The following is a 26,031-nucleotide window of genomic DNA, read 5'->3' on the forward strand; positions in this document are numbered from 1 at the left end:
AGGCTTTCGGGGTAGCATGTCTAAAGCGGCAGCAGTTTTTCACTCCAACAGTGGTTGCGGTTGATGTCTTATTTACACTTGCAGTAGAGAGTTTTTTTTTTTTTTAAACATCGCACAACTTCTCACTTCTAAAGTTTGTTTTTTCAAAGTTTCAGCCAATACCGTGATCTTCGGTAACTTACGTGGCTGCACTGAAATCTAATCCATCTTTCTAAAACAAAGCGCAACCTGCCGGTGCGAGGGAGACCGGGAGCAGGAGCAAGTGGCCAGGCCCTTTGAACCAGGAGGAGAACTCTGGAGTCTCTGCAAAACTGAACTTTGAGAGAAAGGCAGAAGCAGCTTCTGATGGGCTTTTCAGGTGGGAGGGGCAGGAAAACAAGCCTCAGATGGCTGACAAATTTGCTTCTCCCCGGCTTTGGGCCACCCTGGCCAGGCTGTGGAGATCTGGCTTTTTTTTTTTTTTTTTAATTAATTAAAAAAAAAAAGCTTCCTCCCGGGGCTGAAAAAAACAGATTCGTGGTAAAGAAGAATGTAATTACTCTGGTCTCAACAACTAGCAATTAAGGAGGAGGCATTAGAAACTGTTTCCAAAGGTGAAGGTTTGCAAGTTTGGTGTGAGGTTTGGTAGGTCAATTGAGCCTTCTTCCCCAGGGCGCCGGGGCGAAGGGTTCACCTCTCTGGTCTTGCTGGACCTGTACTTGTCGAGCCCGGGAAATCTGAACCGCCCCTGCAAATCTCGACATTTCATCCCTTTTGCAGCCCACACATAAGCGCGTGGGACCGACAGGCATTTCTCAGGTCAGGTCAAGGGCAGGTTGTTCCGGACTCGTCCTCTGAGCCACGGCGCGGCACCGCAGAAAGGTGGAGTTGGGGGAAGAGAGCAAGGCAGTTGCCTGCTCGCGAGTGGGGAGAGCGAGAGCTCCTCAGCTCGAGCCCGCCGGGTGAGTGGGGCGCACGGCCCCATAACGCTGAGCTTGGATAAAATATGCCAGGACTGCGCTTCTCCAGCTCATCAAGGCTGCAGGAGCCTCCCCGAGCCATCATCCTTTGTAATTGCAACCGTCAATCAACACTTTAAGACAAAGTCAGAACCGGGAAGGGCAAGCGTTGGGGACTAGTCTTGCAGGCAAGAAGGAAGTGGTGTAGGGGAAGAGGGAAAAGGGAAAAGGGGAGAGAAGTTTGCCAGAAGTTGGCAGAGGGAAAAGAGGGGGCAATTTTAGAATGTGCAGGGTCGCTGAAGCTGAGGCATCTCCCTCCTGGCCCCTTGGGTTCCGGTCTCAGGTCTTGGCCACCAGTTACATTTCCCTCAGCAGTAAGACCAGGGTTGGATTCCTAAGGGTGCTTCCAGCAAGGTAGAATGCCTGTTGGTAAGACAGTAAGATACTGCGGAGGATGGGATGTGTCTGCCCGCACGCAGGGGCTCCTTGTGCTCCTGCTGGTCGGTCTGCCAGTCGGTCAGTCCAGACCACCACTGCCATCAGCATTTAGCCCGCCCAGGCCCTGTTTCACCTACTTATATCCCAACTGCCACCCCTTCCGCGTCTACTTGGCTGTGGCCCCTCACGGTACACACCCCCCAACTCCCTCTTCCCCACCAGCAATCCAGAGCCACCCACAGATAACGGGCGAGAGGCGCCGTGTGCTGGGACTCCCCCTTCCTTAGTTCTCCTTCCGAGAAGACTTTCTGGGGGACCTACAGCCCGATCCCAGGTCACCAAGTCACAGTGAGTCCCTGGCTCCTGTGGGGAACGCTGCCCGGCGGAAAGGGAGGGCCAAGGAACCAGAGTGAGTGTTCCGAAAGCTGAGGGCGTTCGGAGGTCGGGGGAAGGGTGCACTTCGAGGACAGTTCTGAGCATGGCGTCACAGGCTTATTACCGCCGCCTCTCTCTCTGCATCAGGCCCAGGGCTGGGGCCACGCCGCACCCTAAACTTTCGGAGCAACCTGGAGAAGAGTGCCCGTGCCCCCGGGTCTCTGACAAGAACCGACTCCAGTGGCAGATTTCCCCTCGTCCATCGCCAAGTCTGTGCTTCAGTGACTCTCGAGGGGACCCGCAATAGTTCTGGCCCAAGGGAACTTTTCCCGCCTGGGAGCTGGTGCCTTGGAGAGCCCAGGGCTGGACTTCCGTGCTCGGAGTTTCCCTGGCTCTCAGGAAAGGCAATTTTTTCTCCCCTTGAGACACCCAGCCCTTTAGGGGCCCGGCTGATTCACTGCAAAGGGATCAGCCTAGACCAGACCCTCAAAGCAGGGCGAAAAGCCCCAGACATTCCCTCTGTGATACAACTAGGGATTAAAAAAAAAAAAAAAAAAGCTCCTCCCCAGCTCCTTCCCCCCCCCTCCCCCATTTTGTGAAGATTTTTCTTTGTAAGTCTACCTGTGTGGGGAGATAAATGAACACCAGCTGGTCTTTTGCCACCATTAGCTGCCTCTTTTGGGAAGAGGGTACGGTAGGAAGGGCAGACGGGCCTGGACTTGGGAGATGCTAGTGCGGCCCATGCGCGTCCCTTTTAGCGCGGAAGCCGACGTTATGACCGTGATCACAAAGTTTGCCTCACTAGGTTAGCCAGCCTGAGCCTCAAGTCCGTGCAGGGTTTCTTCCCGCGCTGCGTGTACAAGATCTTGTCTGGCCCTCCTTCTACTTTTTTCAACTGTCTTAACCTCTGCCTCCCGCTCCACCAGCTGAGCACTTTCCCTCCTACGTTGAGGCCCAGAAACTTTCTCTTAAAACCTGGAGTCCCCCAGTCCCCTACCACCGCCAACCTGGTATTTGATAAGGCGCTGCACACGGTGCCTCATACGCCCTCCGAAAGAGGTTACTTTTAAGGCTTTGTAATAAACCGATTTTCAAAGTTCATCTGAGCCCACAAGCAAAGCATGGCAAGCACTGGCTTGAGCCCTGAGACTGTCTCCCAATCAGAACCATATAATAATATGTATATTTTTAATTAGCAGTGATACTGAAAACAACTAGTAATACTGAAAATGTATTGACAGTAGTACTAGATGTTATCCTGAAAAGCTGAACATCTTAAGGGTCAGCGATTTTGGCAATTGTCTTCCTCCCATACAAACTAAAGGACAGATCCTTCTAAGTTCAAATGTACCCACGAAATCCTAAGATACCAGTAAAACCAAAGTTTAAATAACTTGGGTTCTGATTATATTTTTAAAAAGCAAACTGACAAATCAGAGACAGTATCTGAATTGCCAGGTGGGAGTAGAGGATGAACAACCTATTATAAAAATATAGATTATTCATGGCAGTGATTGGAATATTTTTCAATTCATTTAATAGTGGACAGGGTACTTTGAATGTGTAATGTCTATGTCATTCCAATAGAATAAATGCAGATCTATTGAGATTCAAATCCACCCCCTTGTGGGTGGACTTTGACAATTACCCAGTTGCCCAGCAGACCCTGAATATGAGGCATTTCGCATGCAGTCAGGAGGCTGGAAAGAATGTTTTCATCTTGTTGGGATGAGATCTGAAAACTCTGAAGATGTGGCTGGGCTGGTGGCCGAAGAGTTTGCATAACAGATGGTCTTTAAAACTTTTTTTTTTTTTTTTTTTAATGCTGGGCCTCTGGGCCTCACGTGGATCCCCACCAAAGAGACTGTATCCTATACAGAGCACAGTTCACTAAACCTGGGACGTCTGATACCACAATAATCTTGGGCTCCAGTTTGTAAGTTTATACGTGAGAGAAAACTGGGGGAGTGAGGAAACAGGTAGTTATCTCTGTCAAATGATGAACTCTTGACTCAGGGCCTTAAGACAGGGTTGTCCCCTCGGGCGGCCTGGGCGGTCGGTCCCTCCAGGACTACCAGGTCCCGCCGCGGGGCCTCTCCGACGACTGAAAGCAGAGGGGCAATGAAGCCCGGGGACCCTTGACAGAGGATCAGCTCTGCGTTTGAGAAGAGCGGTCCACAAAAATTCAAAATCCATTTCCTCCTTTCTGTTGTTTAAATGGGCGTTTATTTCCCTCTCCAGCCCCTCACCGACACACACACGGGGACACCCACACACGCCCCGTCACTTCTCCTCGCTTCCCCTCAGCTCGCGGAAATCACCGCCCTAGCTGCTCAGCCTTCGCCGCCGCAATCAGACAGAGGTCGCTTCTCACTAGCTGTACGCCCCAGCAGCATTTACACCCCCCGCCCCCAGACCACGGCGTGGTGGGAGGGGGTTAAGGCGGGTGAAGAGGTTGGGGCAGGAGAGGGGACCCGAGCATGCGCCTCATCCTCATTGGCTGGCGGCTGGTGTCCGACCGGAGTCCAGAACCCACGTCCCAGTTCAGTGTTTTCACCCCACATCTCGCCCACCCCCCACTGCAGCCTCCCCCTGCCCCCGGCCCTACTTACCTCCCTTCTCCTGCTCGTCTTCCCCCTTTCCTTCCCAGCACCATCACCATCAGGGGCTGGAAAGGGCTGCTCTCGGACGGCGCAAGAAGAGTAAACGCGGCAGGAGAGGGAGGCTGGAACTTCACAACTCCACACTTGCCATAGCGAGCGAGAGGAAGACAGAAAGGGACAGGGGGAAGGGGCGGAGAGGCCAGGAGAGGAGAGAGAGGAGAAGTGAAGAGAGAGGAAGAGAGAGAGAGACCCCTGCTGATCCTGAGCCAGAGGGCGGGTGGAGGGAGGGGAAGGAGTCGCCCGAGCTGTCCGGGAGCTGCGGCAGCGGCACCGGCCGCAGCGGTAGCAGCAGCCCCGCGGCTGCCTCCGCTGCCCGCCGGGAGCTCAGCCGCACACGGGTCCGCGCCCCGGGCAGCTGCGCCCTCGCTGCGGCCACCACCGCCTCCGCACTTGCAGAGCCGAGCCAGGGCACCCACACGCCGTCTTCTTCACCTGGTCTCGGAGCCCCGATCTCCTCCTTGCGGCTCGGGGGCAGTTCCGGAGCTGCAAGACAGGACCGGGCCTGTGGTCCTGACGGACAGCCTGGGAGGAGGCGGAGGAGCGCACGGCAAGCGGGTAGGTGAGCGGGCGCCCCGGTCGCCCCCTTCCTTCTTTCCGCCGGAGTTGAATCTCTGCTGCCCGTGTCCAGGTGCTGGGCTTCCGGACGGACACGGACCCCCTATTCCCGCCCGCGGCCGCCTTGTCATGCTGCCCAAAGTGGAGACGGAAGCCCTGGGACTGGCTCGATCGCATGGGGAACAGGGACAGATGCCGGAAAACATGCAAGGTAAGGAGGCTCCACGCAGCGCTCCGGCTCCCGGCGCTTCCCCTCCCCCGGGCTCGCCTTGTGGGCTTCAACCTCCCTCCAGGCGCATGGCCCATCTGGGTGCTCGGTGGACTGCTGGGCGGCGCGCAGACGTCAGGCCCCCTCCCCAGATGCGGGCATAAAAGTTCATGGCTTTTGAACAATGCGGAGCGGAGGTTTTCCAAGCAATGCCTAATTAGCCGCTTCTAATAATCAAGAAAAAGAGAGGCTTCGAACTCTGGCAACCGGAGATGGGCAGCTTCAGGCTAAAGGTACTTTGGAATAATGAGATCATGCTAAGAAATGGAATGTCAGGTTCTCGGTCCTTGGAATCGGTGGAAACTTTAACCAATGCTTTTGTGCGGAGGGAGAGCACCCTGCCTAGGACAGTCAACTAAAGAAAGAGAAGGGAAGGGGACCCCCAGGAGGCTTGTTTTAGAATGGACCTGGCCACTCCCAAAAAGCCCGAGTGGACACCGGTGCGAATTGGGGCAACTTTAAAATTACAGGCAGAGCTGAAAGGAACCAAAGTCCCCTTCACGGGGATTGCCCACTGACTTGGAGGTGGGGCGCAACGGTTAGCTTAATGCCCCTTCTTCAATCCAAGAGCTGAGATATGGAAATCCCATTTGCTTTGCAGCTCTTGATTGCTAACAAGAAAACAAATAAATCCCTCTGGCTGCATTTTCACTCCAATCCAAATAGGAACTCCTGTCTGGCTTGTATTAAGCCCTTCAAAAGTTTATCGCAGTTGCCCTGGGCCAGGGAGGGAACAATGCTAGGAAAAGTCACCGGCGCTCTTCCATCCTCGCCCCTTCCAGCACGCAGGATGTGCGGGCAGGCGGGCCTGTGATCCCGGAACGCTTCCTGCCATCCCCTTGCGCGAACTTGAAAGGGCCGGGAGGTGTTGAGAGCAGAGTTCAGGGCTGGTGCACGCGGCGGTGCCGGGTAGGCGGCGCGTTTCGGGCGCTTGGGCCTGGGGGCCTGACGTCGCCCTGGCAAAGGGAATGATGGGAGGGGGCGCGTCGTGATCCCCGGGTCTCTCTAAACACCGTAGAGAGTCGTGGAAGTCTCCGTGGGCTGAGCCCAGGAAACTAACTTCTGTGTCTCCCGGCAGGCTCCTGGGGGAAGCCGGTTGGCCCAAAGAGGCTTTCCTGCTTGAAATCTTGGTCCGCAAGGTGGGAGCGCGGGGAAGTGGCGCGAGGAAGCCGGGCCGGGGTCCCTCCGCCACGCGCCCTGGAGAGGGTCTAATCCTTTGGGTGGCTGGGTGCGGTCGGAACGGAAATTTTCTGCTTCTCGTTCCGGCGCGGACTCTGGAAAAGCAGCTCAGGGAGACACTAGAGCAAGAAGTAGGGGAGGCAGAAATAAGTTTATTTGAGGGGGTAGGGAGGATACAATCGTAACATTTTCTTTGTGAAGTTCAAAACGGGCGCTCTTGACCCGACCTGCGCCTCAGAGCAGAGCCTTAGCTTTTCCCAGTGACCAGGGCGGAGGAGTCGCCGGCCGCTCTCAGCCCCGGGTTCCAACACAGCGCATGGAGAGCTTGGACACACCTTCCTCCTGGACTAGCGGCCTCCCCGTAGGGAGGAGGCCCCGGGGAGTGGGACCCCATTCCTAACCCTCAGAGCCTGACTGTGGCCTGGGGACGCGTCCGTGGTCCTACCGGTGGGCGCGCATCCTAGAAAGAGAGCTGGATACTGGGTCCCGCGACAGCGCGCAGCGTCCTACTTAAGGGGAACTTCTCTGCGCGCCGCTCTGCGGTTCTCGTTTTCCAATGCCCCGCCGCCTCTTCTCTTCTCTCAAGACCAAGACTAGGGAAAGCGCGGGTACTTCTTTGCCTCGACGGATTTAGTTCTCCAAATGCCTAACTTGGCTACACGAGGGCACTTGGAAACCCTGAAAGATATCCCTGCCTCGCACAGAGGCATGTTTCCCCTCTCGGCCTCTGTTTTTGGATTTTCCAAGAGGGTTCCCATCCCTAGCCCCGACCTTTCTAATGCCGGATCGCCGGGGTGTGCGTTGAGCCCCTCTGTTAGCAGTTGCCTCTCTAGGCCGCTTAGGTGCGAAGTCAGAGTTCATTTTGTTGGGGGTCAGGAGAAGTAGAAAAGAACACCCTTGGTAAAGCCCACTTATTTTCCATCCCTAAAACACGCCTCTAGGCAATAGTCAAACGTTACAGGAAAAAAGGGGCTATAGGCAAACTTCTTGTACCCAGTCTTCCTCAAATCTCCAGGTTTCCAAACCCGAGAGCTGGCCTCTTAGGGCGGGACCCCAGGTTGGCACCGCCGGGAGAACTGCGCTCAGCATCCCTTTATTTCTATTTCGCTGAGCCCAGGCGCCTGCCTCTGCTGGCACCTTTTTCCCCGGATTCCCCCAAACTCTAAGTCTCCCCGGTGTAAGCCCCAGCCCTGGGCTCTGTGTCTCGGGAGGAGATGCTTCAACTTGGCTGCTCGGCGCTCTGCTCTCAGTCGCCAGGTACTGCAAGTGACCCCCCCCAACCCCCGACGGCTCTTTCCGGAGGCTATGAGAATCCGTAGGGGGGGAAATTTTTTAAAAAGAACTAGTCATTGGCAAAAAAAGAAACAAAAAACCTAGTCATTTGGAGCCCTAGTGGCACAGTGGTTAAGAGTTTGGCTGCTAACCAAAAGGTCGGCAGTTCGAACCCACCAAGCCACTCCTTGGAAACCCTATGGAATTTATACTTTGTCCTATAGGGTCGCTATGAGTCAGAATCGACTCCACCGCAACCGGTTAGTCTTTGGCAAGGAGGCCCCTGTGGTGATGAAATGACGGGGCACTTTAGCGTTGGGGTGGGGGTTCTTTCTTTCCTTTTTGGTAAACAAATCCGAGGAAACTTCTGCCCGGCCGTCCGTTCCCTATCCCCCGCGCCCCGCCCCCTGCAAATGCCACTGATTAACTTAAAACAAACTCGGCTTGTTTGTGCGCCGTAGTGCAGCCGAAGGTTGAGCAAGAGGCGGGAACCGGGTGCGCCCCCGGGCTTTACAAGAGGGTGCTCGGTAGGGGTGCAGGCGTGGGCCGAGCTGAGCGGACCCGTCCCTCACCCTCCGCGGCCGCTGCGCCCATCGCCCCGCGCCCGGCGCTAGGGGACTTGGCCCCGCGTGGACGCGGAGCCTCAGGGAGGGACCGGATCAGGTAATTCCTAGGGTCTCCTGACCACTGACCTCCTGGTCATAGTTTATCCTTCTTTTAGCTGCGAAGACGTCTGTACCCGGCTACGTCCAGAGAAAGTCGGTTACTGGATCCCTGCCGTGAGCCGTGCGTCGCCGCGGCCTGATTTCTGTTTAACTTCAACGAGGCGATCTCAAGGTGTTTATATTTTGCAGTGATGATCGGAAACATGTGAAGTTCATTGCAGGGCTTGAGTACTTCGCGACGAAACCAAACTCTAGTGTGTGTCTTTTCTCTTTTATTTCGCCCGGGCGTCCTCCCTTTTCTTTTTCCTTTTCATTTTCACAGATTTTCAAATGTGAGGAGATGGAAGTATCCAGAACAGGAGTCCTGTCAATACGGAACCCAGTGTTCCGATTAATCCAACAGATCTGAACGTTGGGATCCGCGGGCTGTTGTTTAAGTGGGGCTGCTGCTCAGAAGCAGGTTTCTGGAGCTTCAATTTCTTTGCCGAACAGTGAACATTGTTTGCAGTCGGTGTTGCTGTCCTTATAAACGAGGTGTACTTGAAACGAACTTACTTCAAGTTTGGTGGGGAGGGGGGAGATGTGTGTGCATGTTTTTCTTCCTCAGGCAAAGGTGACATTTTGGAACTTTACAGCGGTTTAAAAGAACATTTAAGTTGTTACTTTATGCAATTCACGTTTCTATTCTGATTTGTTGCTTTGCAGAGTTGTGAAACTTGTGTTCAACAGTGGTCAGTTTAAAATATTAACAAAAGAAGTTGGAATTATTTTTAAATTAAAAAAATATGTGAAGTGCATGCTCACTGATGCCAAAAGATGTTTTACTTTCACTGTGTAAAAATAGTTCTCTTCAGTACCACCCGGGTAAAAATTACTTTTTATTTCATATTTTACCTGGTGATATTTGCCCACCAATCACCGAAAAATGCTTTTCATTGTAGGATTAAAACCTATGTAGTAGATTAATTGGGTGTGTGTATACACTTCTTGTTTCAGTGTCTCAGTTTAAAATGGTGAATTACTCCTATGATGAAGATCTTGAAGAACTCTGTCCCGTGTGTGGAGATAAAGTATCTGGGTACCATTATGGGCTTCTCACCTGTGAAAGTTGCAAGGTTTGCTTACATGTTGCTACCTGAAAAATATAATGTCCAAAGCCAAAATAAACTATTAGGTTGCTTTTTTCCAGGCTAAATTTAGGCTGTCTTTTAAAGGCTCAATTAAAAAATGAGATGGGAGAGAGTTAGTCTTAGGGAGATGATTGGTAGAAATATGTGTCTGATTTAGTTCAAAAGGCAAAGACATTTATGCTGTTTAGAAAACTTTGCCAGTCTCATGGCTTTAAAATATTTTCTTGTAGTAAAGTGATGTAGCTGTAGAAAAGCTTCCCTGTCTAACAGTCCTAAATATTGATTTTGCTTGACTTATATGTATTTAAAGCATCGTTGTTCTTGAGAGGGAACATGACAAAGTATTTCCCAGATAGATTTTAACTTCACAGTATCCTGTGCTGCAAATCTGAACACTTTTTATCCGCAGACAGAAAAGTCTAAATTCCAGCTGCGTGATTTCACCCTCATTTATTCCAAACAGAAGTTTAAGATTTTTTTTTGAAATTTATATCACAAAGGACAAGAAACCAGATCTTAGTTCATAATACAGTGATATTCCTAAATGTGTGATCTATTTTAAATGGAAGGATGTGTAGTATGTAAAATGTACTGTATTACCACTAATCATATCAATTATACTGTGTGAATTTATCTCAGGCCTCTATATTCCCAGTAAATATAATACTGGCTATTTTTAATTTTTTTTCAAGTAGAAAACTCAGTACAATTACTTAAACCACTGCCAGGAAAATCCCATCATTCTGGGTAACAAAATAAAATTCTCTCTGTTTATGGCTCGTGGGATAAACATAAAGAACACCATTCTGGTAAAGCTATTATTATATTATGAAGCTACAAATTCTTTTTTTTTTTTTTTTTCGATTAGTTATTTTGAGTGAACTATAAGGAAAGTATGTACTCTCTGTGCTGAAATTCAGCTGTCTGCAAACATGGCTCCCTTTTCAATTAGCTTTGTCTTTTTCCCCCCCTTTTTGCAGAGTTTCCATATTTGAATGTCTTCCAGTAGAATTATGAGCATTTTCCCATTTTACCCTTTAAATCCTTTTGCTTTTAACTATCCAGTGTTGACATTTGTAAAAGATGTGAAGTGCTTTGCTATCCAGTTTTTTCCCCTGGCATTTTGCAATGGTTTGTCACTGAAATTGTATTAGACTACTTAAAAACAACGCAGATCACCCCAAGTATCTCCAACTGGAATGTGAAAGCTAATAGGAAGATAGTTTGTTTTTTTTTTTTAAATCACTGGTCAATATAGAATGTATTTTTCTCTGACCATTAAGATGAAATGGTGTGTAGCCAAATCTCTCCAAGATTTGACGTAATTCTTCAGGAATATAATAACTCTGATGCCAGAAAAATCTCCACTATGGCCTGGCACTGCTTTGGAAGGTTGATCTTGCTGGATGTAAAATAAACCACAGAACCACATAGGGGCTCAGATGATGCAATGAAAGGATTTGCTGGTAATTTCCTTAAAATGAAACAATGGAAGAGACGGGTGTTACATTTATAATACATCTCACTATTTTCTCTGTCTTACAGGGATTTTTTAAGCGAACAGTCCAAAATAACAAAAGGTACACATGCATAGAAAACCAGAACTGCCAAATTGACAAAACACAGAGAAAGCGTTGCCCTTACTGTCGATTTCAAAAATGTCTAAGCGTTGGAATGAAGCTAGAAGGTAAGATTCTTCTAAAGACTACTGCCTATTAAAACTCTTCAAGGACACAGACTTTAGAACATTATGCTTATAATAGGGTAACATTTTCCCAATTTTTTTTTTTTTAACACTACTGACAATAATGTAAGCTACGTTGTCTTTTGCTTTGTCTATAGAATGAGTCTCATTTCAACTCTGGTAAAATCTACCAGGGAAAAATTTAAATATCTGAGTTGTCCCCCTGTTGAGTTTAGCAGATGCCTTTGACACTGAAAAGGTCGGGGCTGCTGAAAACAAGATGAAAGGGAGTCAACTGAGAATGAATAAAACTAGTTTGCAAAAATAGAGAAATTAAAATATCCTTTAAGTTTTCAAACCAGGGTGGCCTAGTAAAGTTTGAATTCAGTCTTGTTTAAATAGGTGTCCTAATTGTGAAAATCGTCAATATTAATTTCAGGATTCCTGAGTAAGAGTTAAAGCCTTTAATTGTGAACAGGAGTTTCTTGCGTAGAATATCAGTTTTGATAGCATGGGAAAGCACATCCTCCTCTTTTAAAGATAATGACTGAATCTGCAAAATGAATTTGTGAAGCAGGAAACAAGAAAACTAACGAGCTAGTAAATTGGTAGCAATGGTCTGACCAGAACACACAAGCCGTTCCTCAAAAGTTATGCTACCCTTTATGTCGAAAGAGCGGAACCTGTACTTGTCATGTACAGATTGGCAGGCAGTAAAGTTAATATGTGACTGCTGTAAGTAATTTGTAGTTCCTGGACTATAGTGTGTTGCTGTTTTCCAGCCTCTGACCTACCGTCTTTCCCCAGATTAAATATACTGCAAATAACAAGGGATACATATCACTGATGGTGCCAGATCCAAGAAGGCGTTTTCTTTGATCAATGAGGCTCGGGCTATTTTTGTTTGGAGCTTTTCTATTATATGGAACTCAGACTTGATGGAGATACTCAAAACAATTCAAATAAATCTGCTGACTTGCTAACAGATTCTTCCAAATAGAAGTAGCCACTCTGGTTACCCTGAGGACAGTTAAGTCAGTATTGCTTTCCAGAAGAAGTCCAGAAAGGAAGTAGTTGATGCTTATTAATTTCTTTGTCATCAATCACTTTATTATTTCCCAAAAGTGAACTATTATGGTGGGTGGATGGATGTGCGCTATAGTAGGAGACTAAAAAGATCAAGTGTGGTTAAAAAGCAAAGGCTTTGATTTCATACGATGTCATTTCATATATATATATATAAATAGACAAAAGGAAAAAGATTGCCTTTCTTTACCTTAAAAAGTATGCTTTCTTGATTGTAAGTAACTTGTGGTACATAGGCATGTTTCCTTAACGGTGATATGAAAAACAATAATAACTTATCACCCAGATGAAAAAAAACTCTTTATGATCTTGTGTACTGTTCTGTATACCTAGCATTCACAATAAATTTTTAATGCTGTACTAATCCGAAGATAAAAAGCTCAAAAACGTAACCTCCAGCAATTTCAACATGTCATAAGCTGTCAGAGGTTGCTGGTTTCTGTCTAATTGCCATTGGCCACTAAAGGCTTGGAGAGAACTATATGAAATAACTTATGAAGCACAGCCCCTGACTCCACACACCACTGGAGTAGCGGACTCTCTTGACAGCTTCTGAAATGAACTTGCTGTAATTATGTCCAGTTCTGCTTAAAATAAAAGCGATCACTCGTGCTTATCTGACGCCCACTCGTCGTCAAGTCCAGGTGAAAATGATTTTTCAGGAAGAGTATGTACCCTACCCTTTTGCAACAAAGTAGCCCAAATAGCTTTCACAGAGGAAGATGTCCTAAGGGAAGAGATTCACAATTTAATCCAGAAATGTATTATTAGATATATTTTCTTCCTAGCAGTTTGGGTTTCCATCCATAGACAGAATCACAAGATAATTGGCGTAATAGAAACTAATACTCTTTCCTAGCTGAAAAACAGCTATTCTTTCTTAGCAATACAAAGTATCCACTCTGTGTAGCAAAAATTATGAAATCTCATTAACCAAAGGGTTAATATGTTCCTACATATCCAAAATATTTTTTTGATGACAAAACAGGCTTGCAGGAAAGAATTCATAAATCAAAAGGACATGGCTTTTTTTTTTTTTTTTTTAAGCTTTCTGGGCTATTGTAATTAAAACAACCACACACATAACACTTCTTGTCAGTTTTCAACATTTCTCAGTAGTGGTTTGATCTGGAGAATGCTAATAATTTGAATTCTGTTTATACCCTTATTTCCTTTTTTTCTCCCAACAGCGGTAAGAGCTGACCGAATGCGTGGAGGAAGGAATAAGTTTGGGCCAATGTACAAGAGAGACAGGGCCCTGAAGCAACAGAAAAAAGCCCTCATCCGAGCCAATGGACTTAAGCTGGAAGCCATGTCTCAGGTGATCCAAGCAATGCCCTCTGATCTGACCATCTCCTCTGCAATTCAGAACATCCACTCTGCCTCCAAAGGCCTACCTCTGAACCATGCTGCCTTGCCTCCTACAGACTATGACAGAAGTCCCTTTGTAACATCCCCCATTAGCATGACAATGCCACCTCATGGCAGCCTACAAGGTTACCAAACATATGGTCACTTTCCTAGCCGGGCGATCAAGTCTGAGTACCCAGACCCCTATACCAGCTCGCCTGAGTCCCTAATGGGCTATTCCTATATGGATGGTTATCAGACGAGCTCCCCGGCAAGCATCCCACATCTGATACTGGAACTTTTGAAGTGTGAGCCAGATGAGCCTCAAGTCCAGGCTAAGATCATGGCCTATTTGCAGCAAGAGCAAGCTAACCGAAGCAAGCACGAAAAGCTGAGCACGTTTGGGCTTATGTGCAAAATGGCCGATCAAACCCTCTTCTCCATTGTTGAGTGGGCCAGGAGTAGTATCTTCTTCAGAGAACTAAAGGTATGTCATCAGTTATTACAATTTATAATGCCCTTTTCAAGAAAGACCTATGTTCCGAATTAATATGTTCTGGGTGTGGGTGCTGAAAATACATTTTCTTTGTTCTTGTTACTTTTGTTCTGTTACGTAGTAGAGGCATTTTTTGACCTTGATCTCAGGATCATTGCACTTTATGTGGCTTTTAATTTGTGAGTATGACATTTAACTTAAAGTATAGGAAATTTTGGGTTTCTCCTGAGTAATGGAATTAGTCCTTATTTATTCTCTTTACCTCAGGTGGTTTATGGCCAGAAACTTTAAGTCAATGTGAAAAAGCACCTTGTAAACTGTATCTTAAAAGATCAATCAAAGAACTATATTATAAGTGATTCCATTTTGAAGGTTTCTTTCGAAGAAAAAAAAACGCCAACATTGAGTTGTGTTTAGACTCTAAAGAATGCAAATGATACTTACCTCTGGTTAGTAGTATTAAATAGGTATTTACTACGTGTTTACCTTGACAGTAGGTTGGGAAAGGCTTTGTTTTTGGAGCAGATTCCAATAGGATGTTTACTGTCATTGGACGGGGAATGGGCAAACGGTGAGTGCTCATCTACTCAGATTGGGTTTTAGTTCTCATAATCTGTCACTATGTCTGTCGTTAACTTTAATGGATTGGTACATTGTAAATACGGTGCTTGTTTGTATAAGGATCTCTATTTGACTATGTAATTATCTTATTTCCTGAAACTTAAGACTAAATTAATGTGGGTAAGTTATTTAGATGTTTTCGGAATCTAAAAGTGGCTACCAAACTGCACGTGGTAGTCAGTGGGTTTATTCTCTTTTCAAAAGAACGAAAGTGCGTCCTGGATTTGATTTCTGTGTATGTATCTGTTGCAAAATCAATTTCTTCCTTTTGCTGTCATTGGGGGAATGTGTGGCTGGTAAATATCTGTGGCTTCTGATCATCTAGGACAATCAGAGGAGATTTTAAAACCTCCCAAGAGAAGGAAAAATAGAAAGCAGAGTTTTTACGTTGAGCGTTACTGTTAAAAATTATCTTGTGTAGATGGGCTAGGGAATATGGAAGTCATGTGCACCTGAAAAATAGTGCTTTTCATAGCAGTATGTGTTAAGTACTGTGATGTGTACATGGAAACAAAAAAGTTATCTGAACTGATCCAGATAAGTTAATAGAATACCAGGATGCATAAACAGCTCCTGATTCTAATGTCCTTTATTGCTGCATTTAAACATGGGCTGAAGCTAGAGAGAGTAGGCTGCAGAAGGGAAGCCGAATATATCAAGTTAGCACGGTAAGGTAGAATATTTTGTGTGTGTAACCACTTTGTGATAATCAGGGAAGAAATCGGGGATTTAAAAATGAAAATGATAATTTTGGATTCAACTGAAAAGTTAAACACCAAAAAAACCAAACCCATTGCCACCTAGTCGATTCCGACTCTATAGCGACCCTATAGGACAGAGTGGAACTGTCCCATAGAGTTTCCAAGGAGCGCCTGGTGGATTTGAACTGCTGACCTTTTGTTTAGCAGCTGTAGCACTTTATGACTATGCCACCAGGGATTCCAACTGAAAACCCAGGTAAAATAAAAGGGAGGAAAGTGTAGTCTTTGCAGTGAGATGAACTGATTTGAATTGTCTTTGCCACTTAATAATTATGTCTTCATGGGCAGGCTGTCAATCTCTCTGAGCCTTGGTTTTCTCCTATGTTGAAACTATGCGTGTAGTGTTTCTGGGGGGTGGGGAGAATAACAATACCTATACTGAGGCAGTTTTGCAGACAATAAATAAGAGTATGTAGGTAGGTAGAGCACCTAGTACTGGGGATCTGACATATATTAAAAAAAAAAAAATTTTTTTTCCATATATTAGATGCTCAGCAAATTGATGCAAATTAAAAATTGTTATAATTGTTTTATGAAGTGTGCAAAGCCTTTACAGAATATTACCTTAAATTCAGGAAAAAAGCATGCTGTTGTTCTCTCTTACTGTCTGACATTGGAAACATCACCATGTGGGTTATAGAGGAGTGAATTGTCCAATAAGTAGCAATTATTTAACCAGTACTAATTTTTTTTTTTTTTTTAATTGAGGACCTAAAGTTTGCCTGGCAGTAAGTTGAGTCTAAGATGAAAACAAAGTTGAGTAACAAAGTATTTCCTCTTAAGAACTTTATGATAAGAAAGTTTTATAAGACAACTGAAGAAAATAAGGATGTATTTCACAAATCCACAAGGAAAGCAGCATATACTATTTGCATGTGAAAAAGGAAACACAATGAAGTGAGCATAGCTAGCCATTATGAAGTAAAATGTCAGAGTGCTAGGAAGACAGTCTTTCTCCCCACGTTTTCTCTTTTTTCTTCCTACCGTTGATAGATTCTACATGAGATTCTTTTTATCTGGCACAAGGCTTAATTAATATTTGGCTAAAATATAAATGTCTTTGGGAATGGGTCATATTTAAGTACTTTTATCCTGTTTACTGTGTCTATTAGTCTCTCAGGAGAATAAGCTTTGAAAAGGAAAGGAAAAGAAAGTACAAACCCAGGGGGGACCTTCAAGGGGTGGTTAAGCTCCCCCAGGAGAAAGAGAAATGACTCACTTCTCAGTTTATCTTGGGCTTACGTTGGACAGGAGTGATTCAATGTTAAGTACTTTTAAGGGACCAAAAACAAAAACAATTCAGAATAACTTTGGGAGAGTTTAGATATAGAGTTGTGGAGTGACAATTCACATTTGGTAGCATTCTTTTTCTTTTCCTTTCTAAATTTACTTTGTCAGAAATCAGAGCAAGTTCTTGGAAGCCAGCAATGAGGCATACCCATCACAGTGCATTTCTCCAGGCCAGTGGCGTTCACATTTTTTGGCCATGACCTTCGGTTAGAAATACACGCACACACACAGACACAGACACAGACACAGACACACAGACACACACACACATACACACACACACACACCCCTGAGCCAAAGTTTCACTAGACAGTATGAGACCCTACCTGTCACACACACTGGTATTTTCTATTCTATTCCTCTTTGTTATTATTTACGATTAGTTGCCGTGGAGCCAATTCTGACTTCTGGTGACCCCATGTGTGCAGAGTAGACTGCTCCGTAGGGTTTTCAAGGCTGTGATCTTTTGGAAGCAGGTGGTCAGACCTGTTTTCCGAGGTGCCTCTAGGTGGGCTTGAACCGCCAATCTTACAGCTAGTAGTCAAGCGCTAAGCTGTTTGCACCACCCAGGAAGTCTAATTTATTTCATGTTTTTAAAAATCCTGGTCATGACCCACTAAACTGATTTCATGACCCACTAAGAAGGCATGACCTGCGATTCAAGAAACACTGCTCTAGGGAAGGTTCTATGGGCTTGCTTTCTGTGGGCATTGCCTGCCTGCCATCACTAAGAACCACTCTTAAAAATGGCCTCTTCTACCATGCATCTCTGAAACCCGCAGCCCCAGGCCTCATTCTGTCTTTCTGCAAAAGCTTTGATATTTTAAATATCATTTGTTATCTTCACAGCAAATTACGCATGGCCCCTTGTTGACTCTTCCAGGAAAAGTTACACTTTCTACCATGTATTACAGGAGAGAATATAGATTTCATTTTTTTAAAACAATTTAAGGGGAAAGAAGGGCCAAAGGAAATTTTGGTGGCCTGTTTTGTTTTTCTACACACCTACAAGGTGCAACAAATATATTCTGGTTTCCATTTCAAAATAATAGCAGAAGAAAGGAAATTATAACTCCCAAACTCTCAGCTTTTGCAACAGCACACATGCAGCAAAAAAAAGAGGGGAGAGAGAGAGCACTCTTAGAAAGTATGAAATTTCAAAGCTGGAAGAGGAAAGGGGAAGAAGGAATTGAGGACATGTATAAGTAAGCTGCTTTGTTTTTCCACACACCTGTAAGGGACAGTCTTGGTCTCCATCCAAAATATTGGCACAAGAAAGAGGAAATTAACACTCTGAAACTGGTCAGAACAGCACACATGCACGAAATGATTTTCCTTGCCTAGAAACCCGATTTTTCAGAAGTGGAACAGATATGGAGATCATTTAGCTCCACCTCCTCCTTATATAAGGTCCTTATACAAGGTCTCCAGGTGGTGCAAACGGTTTGTACCCAGCCTAAAGGTTGGAGGTTCAAACCCACCTAGTGGTGCTGTGGAAGAAAGACCTGACGATCTGCTTGCAGAAAGACTATAGCCAAGAAAACCCTATGGATCAGTTCTACCCTGTAACATGTGAGGGTTGCCATCAGTCAGAATCAACTCCACGGCAATGGGTTTTATTTTTCGGTTTCTTTTTTTTTTTTTTTTTTTTTATATAGGCGTACCTTGGAGATATTGTGAGTTTGTTTCCAGACCACTGCAATAAACCAAGTCACATGAAAGTTTTGATTTCCCAGTGCATATAAAAGTAATGTTTACACTATACTGTAGTCTCTTCAGTGTGCAATAGGATTATGTCTAAAAAAAACAATGTGTATACCTTTTTTTTTATATATATATATATATACCTTAATTAAAAAGTACTTTATTGCTAAAAAATGCTAACTATCGTCTGAGCCTTCAGCAAGTTGTAATCTTTTTGCTGGTGGTGGATCTTGCCTTGATGCTGATGGCTGCTGACTGATCAGGGTGGTGGTTGCTGAAGGTCGAGGTGGCTGTGGCAATTTCTTAAAATAAGACAACGATGACGTTTTCCGTATCTATTTCTCTGTGGCGTGCAAAGCTGTTTGATAGCGTTTTACCCACAGTGGAACTTTTAAAATTGGAGCCAATCCTCTCAAACCCTGCCACTGCTTTATCAACTAAGTTGATGTGATATTCTAAATCCTGTGTTGTCATTTCAACAATGTTCACAGCATCTTTACCAGGAGTAGATTGCATCTCAGGAAACCACTTTCCTTGCTCATCCATAAGAAGCAACTCCTCATCCATTGAAGTTTTATCATGAGATCGCAGCAATTCAGCCACATCTTCAGGCTCCACTTCTCATTCTAGTTCTGTTGCTATTTCCACCATATCTGCACTTACCTCCTCCACTGAAGTCTTGAACCCCTCAAAGTCATCCATGAGGGTTGGAATCAATGCCTTCCAAACTCCTATTAATGTTGATATTTCAACCTCCTCCCATGAATTGAATTTTCTTAATGGCATTTAGAATGGTGAATCCTTTCCAGAAAGTTTTCAATTTACGTTGCCTAGATCCGTCAGAGGAATCGCTATACATGGCAGCTATCGCCTTATGAAGTATATTTCTTAAGTAATAAGACTTGAAAGTTGTAATTCCTCCTTGATCCATGGGCTGCAGGATGGATATTGTGTTAGCAGGTGTGAAAACAGCATTAATGTCCTTGCACATCTCCATCAGAGCACTTGGGTGACCAGGTGCGTTGTCAATGAGCAGTAATATTTTGAAAGGAATCTTTTCTTCTGAGCAGTAAATCTCAACAGTAGACTCAAAATACTCAGTAAACCATGTTGTAAACAGATGTGCTGTCATCCAAGCTTTGTTGTTCTATTTGTAGAGCACAGGCAGAGGAGATTTAGCATAATTCTTAAGGGCCCTAGGATTTTCAGAATGGTAGATAAGCATTGGCTTCAACTTAATGTCACGAGCTACATTAGCCCCTCGTAGGAGAGTCAGCCTGTCTTTTGAAGCTTTGAAGCCAGACATTGACTTCTTCTCTCTAGCTGTGAAAATCTTAGATGGCATCTTCTTCTGATGTAAGACTGTTCATCTGTATTGAAAACCTGTTGTTTCGTGTTGCCACCTTCATCAGTTACCGCCCTAGATCTTCTGGAGAACTTGCTGCAGCTTTTACATTTGCACCTGCTATTTCGCCTTGCACTTTTATGTTATAGAGAAGGCTTCTGTCCTGAAACGTCATGAACCAAACTTGGCTAGCTTCAAACTTTTCTTCTGCAGCTTCTTCACATCTCTCAGCCTTCAAAGAATGGAAGAGAGTTCGGGCCTTGCTCTGGATTAGGCTTCGGCTTAAGAGAACGTTGTGGCTGGTTTGATCTTCTATCCAGACCACTGAAACTTTTTCAATATCTGCAATAAGGCTGTTTCATTTTCTTATCCTTCGTGTGTTCACTGGAGTAGCGCTTGTAATTTCCTTCATGAACTTTTCCTTTGCCTTCACAACTTGGCTGTTCGGTGCAAGAGGCCTAGCTTTCAGCCTATCTTGGCTTTCGACGTGCCCTTCTCACTAAGCTTAGTCATTTCTAGTTCTTGATTTTAAGCGAGAGATGTGTGACTTTCCCTTTCACTCGAACACTTAGAGGACATTGTAGGGTTATTAATTGTCCTAATTTTAATTTCAGTATTGTCACGTCTCAGGGAATAACGAGGCCTGAGGAGAGGGAGAGACGTGGGATAGGCTGGTTGGTGGGGTAGTCAGAACACACACAACATTATCCATTTAGTTCACCATCTTATATGGGCATAGTTCATGGTGCCCAAAACAATTACAATAGTAACGTCAAAGATCACTGATCACAGATCACCATAACAGATATGAGAATAATAATGAAAAAGTTTGAAATGTTGCGAGAATTACCAAAATGTGACACAGAGGTGCGAAGTTCTTGGAAAAATGGCGCTGATAGACTTGCTCGACACAGGGTTGCCACAAACCTTCAATTTGTAAAAAATGCATTATCTGCGAACTGCAATAAAGCAAAGCGAGATAAAACAAGGTATGCCTGTACATGTGAAGAAACTGAGGCAAAAGAGGGAATGTGATTTGCCCAAGATCGTACAGCTACTGGATGGCAGAGCTGGGACTGGTAACTCAGGTTCCAAGAAGCAGTCCTTTTGTGCATCCTCCCTCCCCATCCCTTAGCACTTGTGCGTGCATGCACGCGCACATACGAGCGCACGCGCTCACACACTAATACAGTAAATCCTCTGGGTTACAGACAACTCCTACTTGTCCTTTAATGTTATGTAAATTTGCCCTCACTTTGAAATGAACCAAGCCCTACTTGCAACAAATTCTTCATCACAATCGCCTTACTTGCTGCGTGGACAGCTTTTAAATCAAGAACTTATGTACCTGTTCCGACTTACCTACAAATTCAACTTAAAGACACACTTAGGAACAGATCTCGTTGGTAACCCAGAGACTGTCTGCAGTGTAACCTTTGACTCCAGAAAATACAGGCCTTTGCTAGTGAAGCTAAAGCAAATCTCTAAGTTATCAGAACCCCATCACTACCTTCCAGTTACTGAATCACTCATCATCAGGGAGACAGATTTCCCCTGGGTCCAGACAACGCACTGGGAACGACTGAGTCACCTTAGAAAGCTACAATTCTTTCAGGCCACTGGGGTATCTTTCAGTATAGTGGATTTACCAGCTGGCACTTCTGGGTCTTGAAAGAGTTCCTGAAGCATTCCTGAGTACCCTCTCTGCACAGAGTTTACTCTCTGGGAGAATCTGGTTCAGCAACAGCATCTGGGTTGTGCTCGGGAGTTAAATAACCACTAACCATGATTGTATTCTGTGCTCTTCTTGATGCTGGCCATGCTCAGCATGAGCTACTTTGTATTATGTTTATGAAGACCGGCAGGAAGAAAATGCACCAGGATCGTAGCCAGGTGATAGATTAACCACTAATTATAAAAGTATTAGAAATCTTTCTGAGATAATATCTTACATTCAGTGCACCTTCTAATCTTGAAACCAAATCTGTCTTCAAATGGCCTTGGAATATCTTAAAACACTCTTCAGTTTTTCCTTGTGTTTTTGGAAATTATGAGCAAATTCAAGACCTCCCCACCCTGTGAAAGAGCTGTGTTTTTGAGTTAAGAAGGTTGTATTTTTTCCTTCAGTTATTTTTCTTTCATCTGTATCTTGAGTATCTCACAAACAAAAGAGCTGTGAGAAAATTATTCCCACTTTGTTGAACAACTAACGAATCTGGAGGATCTCTTTGATCTTCTCATGAGACCAGGTGTCTTAAGAGGATTTTGAGAATGGATACATAAGAACTTTTCCTCAATGAATGATGCTGATATATGTGGGAATTAAAATAAATAAATAAGTTAATCTTAACTGCAACACATAACTAGCATTTCTATGGAAACGAGGTCTCAGAAACAGAGGGAGTTTGTGCCAAAGGAATTCAGCCGTGCTGAAGCCAGTTTTAAGTGTCCTTTTCTCTGGTGGTGCAGTGGTGAAGAGCTATGGCTGCTAACCGAAAGGTCAGCAGTGAACCCACCAGGCAGTCCTTGGAAACCCTGTGGGGTGGTTCTACTCTGTCCGGTAGGTTCACCGTGAGTTCAATCTATTCAACAGCAATGGGTTTGGTTTTTCTGTTTGTTTGTTTGTTTGTTTTCTCTACAGTGAGGGGGCGGGAAGTAAGGATTATACTTTTCGTTTTCTTTGGTGCATTACAGAAGCTTTCTGAGCAGAGTTTTATTTTTATTTATTTTTATCATGCTAGATTGTATCCCTTTCCCCAAGCCTTCGCCTTGTCTCACCTTTCCCAGCCGATACCAATCTACAATCTGAACCTTTACTGCATCTGTCCCAGTTTTAACCTGTGTTCTTCAGTAAGCTTGTCAGGTGCCATCAAATCGATTTCGACTGATAGTGAACCCATGTGACAGAGTAGAGCTGCCCCAGTGGGTTTTCTTAGTTGTAATCTTTATGGGAGCAGATTGCTAGGTCTTTTTTCCCTGTAGAGCTGCTGACTGGGTTTGAACTGCCATCCTTTTGGTTAGCAGCCAAATGTTTAACTGTTTGTACCACAGGGCTCCTTTTGGTAAACTTTCTTAGTCCTTTTCTAGGAGAGAGGAATAGAGAGACAGACAAAGAGAGAAAAAGTGAGAGAGAAAGAGACTGACTGACTCCACGGCACCTTCCCACACCCACCTGCCAAGACTGCTATCCTTTGCTTTTGCCTCAGACTTGGCATCAGGAATCATGAGTCCAATCCCAGCATTCCTCCTTGCTCATGTGGCATCTCAGAGGGACAGCCAGCCACTTGCCTCACCTTCATTTTCACACGTTTGGATGAAAAGGCCAACTCCTGAAAGTAAATGATAAGATGGAAACAAACTTTCAAGTGATTTCCAGTCAAGATGGGAGAAATGTTTATCTGAAAGCAAATTAAACCACCTGTTCTCCCACTCATCCAAGAGATATCAGAATAAAATTAATTGACCCTGTACTGGTTTACAAGGAAATGAGAAAACTGGCTTTGCTTCCACTGGAGGTGGACAAGGAGCTTTCTCCTGTTCTTGTGAATTTGGAGAGAACATGGGCATCAGCAGGTTTGAGCTGGTGGTCTCTCAGGTCTCTGCCGGGCATTGAACATCGGCCTCTATGATTTCTTCCAGGCAGACCTGAAACAAGCCTCTGCTCTGGCTGATGGTGTCGAGGGTTTGTATTATTCTAGCCTCTCTTGCTTATGCATGGGTTAGTATGTACATGTCTATTATTGATTAAGGAATCTGTTATTTTTGACTTCTTGCTTACTATTCATTGGATGAATCAGCTCTTTGCAGTTAATACCTGTTTCTGCAGTGGCTGGTTCATTGGTGGGCAGCTGAAAATGCCCATCTAATCATGGGGCATGCCTTTCTACCTTGTTGTGTTTTTTATAGTGATGTTTCGAAAGTACACCAGGCACCTTGAAACTGCTAAGCACTAGTTACTTATTTTTATTAAGGTATAATTTACATGTCATAAAATTCACTCTTTTTAGTGTGTAGTCAAATATGATACAATCCTGTAGTTTCCCTCCCCCAAAACAAATTATCCTGTGCCCTTTTGTCATCAGCTCCTCCCCCACACAAACCCTGACAATCCTGATCTGTTTTTGTCCTTATGTTTTTTTATTTACTTTTTTTTTCAAGCATTAAATTTGCTTTATTCAATGAGTATACATTTGCAAACTGCAGATTCAATTTGTTGTTTTTGTTAGGTGCTGTCAAGTTGGTTCTGACTCGTAGTGACTCGATAAGACAGAGTAGAGCTGCCCCACAGGGTTTCCAAGGAGCAGCTGGTGGATTTGAACTGCCGACCTTTGGTTACCAGCCGAGCACTTAGCTGCTATGCCACCAGGGCTCCTAGTTTCCTGAAGCTTTGTTTCAGCGGAGCCAAGCACTGGTAGTTTCCGTGCAGACATAGCCTCCATGGGAAGCCAGCATATTTGGTAGAAGTGTTGGTGCTGATGGCCATAGCTTCACACCAGGTTTTCTTGTTCACACACCCGATAAGCTTCCTGTTCCTATTAATCTATTCGTTATCTACTAGAGTCATGGGGAGAGCATGAGAATAGCCAGCCACACCTAAGAAAGCCATTTGTCTAACCGGCTTGGCCATTGGCAGGTGTCTGAATAGGAATGATCAGAGTGGAAGAAAACGGGCGTTTTCCTTGGTCTGCTCAAGGTCAGACGGTGAAGCAGAGAAGTAACTCTCCTCTGGGTGCTCAAAATGCCCACTGTAGTGCTGGATGCTGTCAAGCCATTTTCTGACTTGCTCCCTAGGACAGCCCTGTGATGGGAGCACTGTATTACATTGCCATCTGCTTAGAGAGTGCGAGTAATAGCCCTGCATCATCGCTCTCACAGAACATGTCTTTCCAGAGGGAATGTCCATTTGTCCTCCCTCCTCATGCCTCGGGCTGTACTGGCATACAGACACACACGAGTTCACTGATTTGTAAAAGTTTGCTAACTAGTTGTTTAACCAATCCAAACAGTCGTTTTAATAAAATAATCTATTAGTGACCAATACAATTAACCAAAGCAATTGAATCAGTTTGTGTGGATCAGGGAAGGAGGGGATGAGAGAGAGAGATGAGAGGGTGGTGGGGGAAACCAGGAGAAAAAACCCAGAAGGTAATCTACTCGAAAGGCATTATTAGTAGATGAGGGTTTAAGGAAGAGTCAGGACCAGTAGAAAGTACTTCCACTTTTCCACATGTCTCTGACTGCAGGCTGGGAAAATAAATGATAATAATAATAATAAAAAAAAGTTGCTGTTGACTTGGACTCATGGTGACCCCATGTGTGTCACAGTAGAACTGTGCTCCTTGGGGTTTTCAGTGGCTGAATTTTCTGAAGTAGTTTGCCAGGTCTTTAATAGCTATCAATTAAAAAAAAAATACTGAGTTTTTATTATGACCTAGGCAATTGTTAAGTGCTTTATGTGAATTATTTCATTTAATATTAACCAAGCCCTGTACAGTAGGCATTATAATTCTCACGTTGCAGATGAAGACACTAAGACCTAGAGACATTTATGACTTGCCCCAAGTTACGTAGCTAGTATGTGGTAATGCTATCATTAAAGCGGACTGACAAAAATGTGTATGGAAGCCCTTTGTAAACTGTAAAGTACTTTATAAATGTTATTATTATCATTATACCCATACTCATACCATTTTCTAATTGGTCTTAAAGGACCTCTAGTACCCTTTTCACTACAGAGAGCAGTTTATCTTAAGTTGGCCCAAAGGCATATCAATTCTTCAGTTTTTGGAATCAGAGGAGGACGTTATAGGAAACCGAGTATAGAGCAGTTCAGTAAGCCTGTGTCTGAAGGCGAACGGGGATTGCCATTGGTTGTAGAGACAACTCTGGAGCTTCTAAACCTTAGTTTGTAAAATGGGGTTATAACCGGAGGTAGCATAGGAGGGGGCAGTCAGACATCCAGCAGCAGTGTGGTCCTCTCCACCAGTGACACCTGGATTGGCTTTCCCCGCCCACTCCAGCCCCTCACATGCGCAGCGCCTGTCCTTACTGTATAATCAGCAGAAGTGGTTTTGTCAGGTTGTCCACTTAGAAGCAGTTAGATAACCTGTTTGTTGTATGTTGTCATATATTAGAATAATCGTTGTTGGGTGCCATCGAGTCGATTCCGACTGATAGCAACCCCAAGTGACAGAGTAGAACTGCCCCCTCG

At 44.9% G+C, this 26,031-nt stretch overlaps 2 protein-coding genes across 6 annotated transcripts in view; one reads left to right on the forward strand and one right to left on the reverse strand.

The window, feature by feature from the left end:
* The window catches only part of LOC126061707 (zinc finger CCCH domain-containing protein 18-like), a 96,644-nt gene extending 91,544 nt beyond the window's left edge, over positions 1–5,100 (reverse strand). The window contains exons 1-2 of the mRNA XM_049858462.1: positions 4,930–5,100; positions 4,364–4,723 (exon numbers count right to left, since the gene is read on the reverse strand). Coding sequence (XP_049714419.1) covers positions 4,364–4,723; positions 4,930–5,100 — 531 coding nt within the window. The remainder of the gene's footprint in view (positions 1–4,363; positions 4,724–4,929) is intronic.
* NR5A2 (nuclear receptor subfamily 5 group A member 2) overlaps positions 4,601–26,031 on the forward strand; it is a 149,250-nt gene continuing 127,819 nt past the window's right edge. The window contains exons 1-5 of one of the 5 annotated variants that reach the window (XM_049857814.1): positions 4,601–4,969; positions 5,043–5,180; positions 9,350–9,468; positions 11,029–11,170; positions 13,444–14,090. In XM_049857814.1, the coding sequence (XP_049713771.1) occupies positions 5,099–5,180; positions 9,350–9,468; positions 11,029–11,170; positions 13,444–14,090 (990 nt within the window). In that variant the 5' untranslated portion in view covers positions 4,601–4,969; positions 5,043–5,098. The other 4 variants (XM_049857816.1, XM_049857818.1, XM_049857817.1 and 1 more) reach the window with 4 other exon arrangements.

Source organism: Elephas maximus, chromosome 18 (genome assembly GCF_024166365.1).
Source record: "Elephas maximus indicus isolate mEleMax1 chromosome 18, mEleMax1 primary haplotype, whole genome shotgun sequence".
In the NCBI taxonomy this organism is placed as follows: domain Eukaryota; kingdom Metazoa; phylum Chordata; class Mammalia; order Proboscidea; family Elephantidae; genus Elephas; species Elephas maximus.